This window comes from Zosterops lateralis, assembly GCF_965231275.1.
Source record: "Zosterops lateralis genome assembly, chromosome: 17".
NCBI classification, from domain to species: domain Eukaryota; kingdom Metazoa; phylum Chordata; class Aves; order Passeriformes; family Zosteropidae; genus Zosterops; species Zosterops lateralis.
Window position 1 is genome coordinate 7,559,865 of NC_139777.1, and position 7,991 is coordinate 7,567,855.

The window sequence follows — 7,991 nt, forward strand, 5'->3', positions numbered from 1 at the left end:
CTATGACTAAAGGAAAATTCTTGTGACTGTCATGAAGGCACTGAGAAACTTCCCCATCAGAGTGGGCAAGAGATTTTAAAGGCCCAAATTCTAAACCATGAACTGTCATCAACCCCCATAATTCTACATGGAAATCCCTTGCATTAGTGGGAGAGAAAACTCCTGTGTGTTTTTGAGTGGTGGTGTTGGATATTTTTTCCTCTCCTTCCTTTCAGTCTAGTAGAAATGCGAGGTATTAGCAGATTGTTTCTGTTCCTGGTTGGAAGCACCTGTCCAGAGGAGGCATTCAGCATTGTGAGGTGCTGTCATGGAGCAGGTCCTGGCACCACTGGCCTCTTTCAGCTTCTCAGTGCTGCGTGATCAGTCATGGTGACTCAAGCACAGGGATCAGTGTGCCTGTGGTGCCTGCTTCACTCCCGCACTCTGCTCTGAGCAGTGAAGCCCTACAGGTGGGGTCCTGACTTTGAAAAACGAAGTCTGTGCTTGTTTTCTCCCAGATATGCCCTTCAAGGAACACATGTGTTGGCATAGGGTTGGCATTTCCAACTGTCCTACCATAAGGTGATGGAGATCACCACGGCTGTGCTAATGACTGATATTAATCAGTTCTGACTTTATTTTGCAGGGCTAAAGTCCAACCATATTTTTTTAAATTGAGGGGGAGAAACAAACATTGAATCGACCCAGAGGATCTCATCAGTCACCACTGCCATTCAGACTGGGAGGGCTGCAGGTCCCAGGAGGGCGTGGGGAGCGAACCCACCCGAGTGCCATCGCCGAGCGGAGCACGATGCCTTACAGCGAGACACTCTGCTGCTTAACTCCCTGACATTCCCACCAGAAACAGCCACCGCCTCCCCCTCCCTCCCTCCCACTCCTGCAAGAAGAAAAACAAGAAAAGAGAATCCAAGCTTCCATGTAGCTGGCTGCGTTCTTAGGTGACTCTTACCATGTGGATGGTGCCAAGCTGGAGAAGTGCAGGTCATGCGGCAGCTTCACAGCAAGAGAGGAACTGCAGGATATTTGAAATGATACCGTAGGTGTAGCCACGAGGAGAATAGCACTTTTCTGGTTTGGGGCTCATTGTTTTGGTTTTTGTTTGGGGGGATTTCTTTTGAACTGTGACTCACAACGTTTTTGAAGGCTTTCTGAAAAATGTTTAGGTTTTCTTTATTATTCCCACAGAAAGTGCAGGAATGTTGAGTTGGTTTATTGGATTTCAATGAAGGGAGAAAATGCAGAACAAAAACTATAAAATGCTAGTTAAATGAACTGGAGAGTGGATGAAAAAATTGATGCAAGCTGTATAATCTGCTTTTAGAGTAAGCTATATCAATCACAGTGCTATATTATCATTATAATCTGGTGTACAATACTTCTGCCTTTTGAATTCTGTAATGTCTCTGTTTTTATTTCCACGTATTGAAAAGCAGTTTATGGAAGGTTTCAATGTCCCTGGTTCAAAAATCTGTGCTGGGAAATGGAGCTGGCTGGCTTTTTATTTTCATGTTCTCAGAGATTGCAATAAGGAGCTTTTACATGTTAAATGTTATCATTGTTGCATTGATGATGATAAACTACTTTTGCCATAGCTGTTAAGACATTGAAGGAAATAGGAGCTTTTTTGTAGGATGTCTTATTTTGAACACACTATAAATTTGAGATGGGTCTGTCACTTACATTTGATGATAAATTTTTCAGTGTTGGATCCATGTTTGCTTTGGGCTGTAGATCCTGATGAAAAATGCCACAAAGGGAACTGGTTTGGCATTTTAAAATCATTTCGTGGTTTCTGTGTTCCTTTGCTTTTTGTTTTGAGATTGCATATTTTGTTTGACGTGAAAATCACCCGTGTGCAGCAGCTCTCCTCCAGGATGCCAAGGCCTGCCTTCTGTAGGGGAATGTTTACCTCAAGAGAACATACTCTGCAAATGTGGTATTGGGAAATGCCAGGAACGAAATGATTTCAGATCACTGATTTTCTCCAGGCATTGGTCAAGGGAGGGCAGCAGATGAGAATAGGAAGCAAATGTCTCAATAGCAGCATGAGAGGACTTTCGCTGATTTTACTTGGTTGCCACTGTTCTTGGATTGCCACATTTAGTTTTAAACAAGCTCCTAAAAACGGTGTGACTGGAAAGCACATTTTTGAGTCTAGCAAACATCATTTGCAGTTTTCAGTGCCTGCCGTTCCTTTTGTAACTAAAAAGGGGAAGTATCCAACAATCTCACCTCCCCCAAAATATTACTGTAATAGTAACCATTACATTTTTTGTAAAAAAAAATTTAAAAACTTTAAAAAAAGCAAGTACCAAGAGCTTTGTATCTTCTTGAGTATATTAAAAATTTGACATGAATACATATATATAAATAAATAAAAAGTCTATATATCTATATATATATATATTGTTGTGCAGAGAATAGGTTAACAAAACCATGTAAAGTAGTTTGCAGGAGAGGGAAGCATTTGTTGATTCAGGGAAAAAGACTGATGCCAGAAGCTGTCAGTGATTTGGATGATACGTGTGCTGCTTCGCACCCTCCCTTTTTGACCCTCATCTTCCACATACGTTGCAGTGTCGTTCTGGATCCTGGGGAAGGTGAAGTTGCTTGGAGCAAATCAACATAGCAAAGATTTGTTTTTTCACCTGCATGAGAGTCCTATTGGGCCAAAGATGCTCAGCGGATCAAGGGAAGCAAAGAGAGGCACCTGTGACTATCTGTGTCGGGGCAGTGTCTCTCTGTGTAGACATAACGTGTGGCAATGAAACCAGATACATCGTTGACTGTATATTATATCAATGGTGCTCTTTTCATACTTGTTCTGCCAATACGCGGAGACCCTTTTAACCAAGCTACACAGAAGAGTTTTATATCACTTTTGGTTATGTACTTGGTGTATTCTTTTTGTATATGAAAGGATTTTTTTAAAAACGTTCAGTAATTAGCAATGGAACCTGCTTTGTAGCTGACTAGAACAGTGTAAGAGAAGGGCCGTGCTGTCAGTCTGTCCCTGATCTACTTCAAACCATATATTTACCAAAGGAGTCTGAGAAAAAGTTCACTTAAAATAAAGACCTGACTGTTGAAAGGAGTCTCTGCTAAGACTTTGTGGTTTAGTTACTGTGCAGATATTTCTAAGCCAATGAAAAATCAACAGAGAAAACTGCAGGGAGGGGCAAGTGAAGTGACTGGGGGCCAATTATAGTCATGATTTCCAATCCTAGATATCCCATGGCTTTTAGTGGGACACTACAGAGATACTCAGAATCTGGGTTGGAGTCTACTTTGATCTCTGTCATTAACAGGCTAAAAACACTAAGGATATTTGAGAAGCAGATTCAGACCCAATCTCACTTCTCCCACAAGTCTTTTTGGTATTTACACTGCACCCTGAATTTTCCCTATCAGGTTAGATGGCAGTGGCTGCCCAGGTCATGGTAGCAAACTGTTCTTTGTTTTCCTGGGGGTGTTACAGCAGCCAGCAGAGTTGTGAGCTGACAACATGGTTTATTGCTGCAGAAAATCGGAGGATGGTGTGTCAAGAAGTTGGATACCAAGTTGATGGGCCAAGGCTTCCCCTGGGAATCACACATCAAACCCCCACCTTCCCATGCCTTACATTGACAACTAATTCCCAAGTGTGTAGCAATAACCCATCCTCAGCATTACTGTGGGGTTTTTTCTTCTCAACAAACTGTTGTTTGGATGGTGAGGAAAGAAAACAGGTTGGGGGATGACTTGTATGTGAGACTATCACCTTGTATGATCAGCCCACCTGCTGAGGTCCAAAGCGAGGTACTTTGAACCAGGTCTGGTGATTTAATGTTCTTTTTGTCTGTGGCCAGAAGCTCACTGATGGGATGTGTGCCCACCCCTGCCCTCACCTCTCCCGTTGTTGGCACAAGTGTGACTTGCTGTTGGAGCTGTTCTGGGATGTGGGTGGATGAACCCGTAATTGTTGTATTTTGGCAGCAGGGACTGTATGTAAAGAAGGGAAAGCGGCAGTGTGTGTGACTAATGCTGCAGTAGGGTTTAGAGTCTCCTGCTAAAAGGCAGGCAGTGCTTTTTAGGGCTCAGGTACGTGACCTCCTCTTTTCCTGTTGATTCCACTGTGAAAACCGGAGGGAATCTGCCTGTAAGGGGTTGGGGTAGAAGAGATTTCTACCTGCAGAAATTGTAGTGGGAGGGATGGTTGTGGAAGGAAGTGATGGTGTTGCAAGACTCCTGTTAAAGAGGAGGAGGAAATTTGATGGCCCAGTCAGGGCCGAGACAACACAGGGGAAAGGGAGACTTCTTTCAGCATGTGATTACTGTAGAATCTTCTTGCCAGGAAGATGGCTCGCATATCTCCCAAGCACTTTCACTGAGCTGTGCAAGTTGAAAAATATTGTGTGCCAACTCCCCTGGCAAAGCATGAAGTGAATGTGCGAGCAGCCGTGCTCCCCAGGTCAGTCAGTGTGTCTTCAGAATCCAAGGAGAGCAAAAAGGCAAGGCTATAGGACATTTTGGTTCTGTTGTGGATTTAAGTAGCAATATAGCCATAAATGCAACTCAGTGTGTGTTGTCAGCTTGAAACATTCCCTAGGGAACAGCTCGGGCAGCCGTAGGTCCTGATCTTCAGTGTCTTCTTTTCTGGCATAACTGCTGCCTATCCCAGATCTGCTTCCAAATGCTCAGACCTTCTGGTTCTGACTGTGCTCCTACCAGGGAAGCAAATTGGATCTCTGTTGCCAAGATGCCCCAAAAAGGACTAACCTGGGGACTAGGAACTGACTTGCTGTCAGGGACACATGAAGAAAGCCAGGGGTGGCACATCTGTTTCAGTTTCCTAAGTTGGTGCCAGCTCTGAGGAGCAGTTTCAGTAATGCTTTCTAGCAGGAAAGCCTTATGCTAGGTAAAGCAGTTTTCACTCCTAGAGCAGTTCTATGAGACTGAAGGTGGTGAGTTACCTTCTGTTACCTGCCTTAAGGTTGAGCATAGGCTCAGCTACCTGTGAGAGAGGTGCACATGTCAAACCCTCGAGTAAGCAAAGCTTCAGAAGCCAAATGGGCACATAAGAGTGGTTATAGACTCCTGTGCTGAGCGACTGCTGGCTCAGTGAAACCTACAGTGTGCCAATACCTTCAGCCAGCAGGTTTGTGCTGTTGGGGTGGAGTTTTTGAAGGTGTTTATATAGGTGTAGTTTCTTGCAAAATTTCTTTGTTATGATGCCCCTAAAATCTGGTGTTTCCTTATCTTTGACAGAGAAATTCTCTGATTTACTGATAAAGTAACTAATTTAGTGCATTTAAGGGGAAGATGATATGAGCCTTTGTTTTCTGTCTTGACATCAGGGTAGAATGATCTGAAGTCCAAGGTGAGGAGGAAGATAGTGCAGATACTACAAGGCCTGCCAATCTGGTTCTTACTGTTCAGAAAAAGCAAAATAACTAGACTAAGAAGCTTACTGGTAATTAGTAGCTAATGTGTTTGTAACTATCACGTGCCTTAAAATTTTCATGGTAGGAGAATTAAAAAAAAAATCAACAATGTGTTTTCTGTAATACTGCTCAACATTCTCTCTGTAGTTTAGACTGGTGGGATTTTTGCATTGTATTTACACTGTACTATAAACTGAAACACTTAGAATGGTTTGATTTTACAAGTATGGAGAGGAAAAAAAAGGTGGATTATGCTTTTCATAGAACAAATGTTACCGTGACGGAATGTATTATTATTATGATAGGATCTTTCCATAATGCAGACAAGTAGAATGCTTGTTAGAAACCAGGTATGTAGGATAACAATTTGGTGTGTTTTCAATAAACCATGCCTGGAAAGAATACATGTGCCATTGGTTATCTTTTTGTTACATCAGGTATCTCAAATATTCTTTGCCTTTTGCAGCAGCAGTTTTCTGTGGCAAGGGATTACTCAACCCTAGCTCAGGTCAATGCTGTGTGTTAGCAAAAGGTCAGTGGTAATGAGGGGCAACTGAAATGTCCTATAAATGAGTAAAGCTGAACATTTTTGACTCACTGCCATATGCTGGAGTTGTAGCATGACCCTGGACTGTAGATCATGCCTTTTTTTTCTTTTTTAATATAGAAGCATATTTCTGTGGGAAAGACATCAACACCATTGTTCAAGGGCCAGCATATCTGTGAGCACAGAACATGCTGATAGCTTTTCCATTTGGGAAGTTATTAACCTTTCCCAAATAAGTCATAAAATCCATGTAACTTTGCAAAGATTGCACATTTCTGAAATGTATGTAAGAAAAACAAATTGTAGCAATGCATGGGGTTTGGTTGACATGAGAAATTGTTATTTTGAGGATGTGCTAAATAATTTACATTTGGTACTATGGAATAGAAGAAAATGCTGCTAATGAAGAGTCACCCATGTATTTAAGGTAACAGCCAGTTACCAGTAGATACTCATTCTCTTGAGGACTGCCTCATCTCTGTGAGGTCAGTGACTGGCACACCTAAACACACCATATTCACCACCATGCCTTTGTGAAGCCTGACAAAACCTGATAAATCTCCACAGCATGTTCTGCAAGGTCTTAGAGAATGGAGGTCAGGTTTCTTGTGAGTGAGAAGTTGATGAATCAGTGTCAGTAACAGAGTTTGCCATATATGAATTCTTGATTGTACCATTCACAGCACTATAAGGTTTCATTTGCATGCAAATGTTTGCAAACAGCACTTTGAATGTAATCTCCAGCTTACCTTCCCTCCTTATTTCGGATGACTTAAACACATCCCCAGGTGTTTCGTAAAATCATCTCTGGCTCTGTTCTTGCAGCTGGAGGATAGTTTCACAAGTGCTGTGATAATATGTGGGCTTCTGGGCTTAGCATCCTGCACCTTGGTGTCATCATTCTTCCACTGCAGGGAGGAATCTGATTTTCCCTTTGTGGGTGCACTAATATGGCAGTGAATAGCAGATGCTGTAGGTAAGGTACTGAACTAAAACAAATATGTTGTTTTTACAAGTGACATTTTATAGCTGTCAAAATCATTTCATTTCCAGCTTATCACAGTCTGGGCAAATGGAAGCGGTGAGTCCTGCAGGTGAAAGGTTAATCTGGTAACAATGAGCAAGAAATACCACAGCCTTCATCTGTTTCAGGTTTCAGTGGTGTCTTGGGGTAATCTTCTGTCCTCAAGGGTCTCTTCCCTAGTGTCTTACTTTGAAGGTCTCTGAAGCACAGCAGTGGCAGGATCTTGTTCTGGTACAAGCTGCTGGGGATCTTTTGAAACAGGAAGGTGCTTTATAATGCCATTAACTGAGCTGTAGAGACAGAGGCGAATACTTAAACTGGTACTCTGTTCAATGTGTGTGTGTGTGTGCACAGCAATCATAGCTGTTACTTGTAAGGTACCTTATTACTGATTCCTAATGATTGCTCAGCCAAGTAAGGACTGCCCTGCTGGTATCACCTTGGGTGGGAGAGTTGGGACCTCAGTGGTCTCTCTTTTCTTGTTGCTCTTGTAGGGGTTTCTTTATGTCTCGTTCACTGACTGCATTTAGTGTTTGACTCATTGCTCAGAATTCTCCAATGAGCTGCTTTTCACTTCCTCATGCCGGTGGGAGGCAGTGGCTCCTGTACAAACGTGCGATGCCTGCGCTGTACTCAGACAAGTAAATTCTGATGGAGGGATTGCTTCCATGGGTGCTGTTATGCAGAAGGCAGTAGTGCTAGGTTTGACTTCCTCTTAAATCCTTCTCCTTTCTTGTACACCAAATTGGTTCAGTATTTTGAAAGACAGTATCATGTCCCTTTGAGGTAACAAAGAGGCTCTGGCAGAAACCAGACCTCACTCTCATGTAGTCCCTGAATCACAAAGACAACCCAGACAGTAACTGTCATCTGGAGAATAGATGTAAATTACTAGTATTCAGTGAGATCATCCATTTCTGACATGAGCTGTGAGAATTTGCAGAGAGCTGTGTGTAGTTTTAGAGGAGTTCTTCCCCTTGGGAACTTTCTGTCAGTG

The 7,991-nt window shown here is 42.6% G+C and overlaps 1 protein-coding gene across 7 annotated transcripts in view; it reads left to right on the forward strand.

Moving 5' to 3' along the window:
• ARVCF (ARVCF delta catenin family member) overlaps positions 1-5,894 on the forward strand; it is a 248,028-nt gene extending 242,134 nt beyond the window's left edge. For 4 of the 7 annotated variants that reach the window (XM_083873703.1, XM_083873701.1, XM_083873702.1 and 1 more), the window contains one exon: positions 626-5,893. In XM_083873703.1, the coding sequence (XP_083729829.1) occupies positions 626-631 (6 nt within the window). In that variant the 3' untranslated portion in view covers positions 632-5,893. Of the gene's footprint in view, positions 1-625 lie in introns of all 7 variants that reach the window. The other 3 variants (XM_083873697.1, XM_083873698.1, XM_083873699.1) reach the window with 1 other exon arrangement.
• Positions 5,895-7,991: the final 2,097 nt, after the last annotated feature.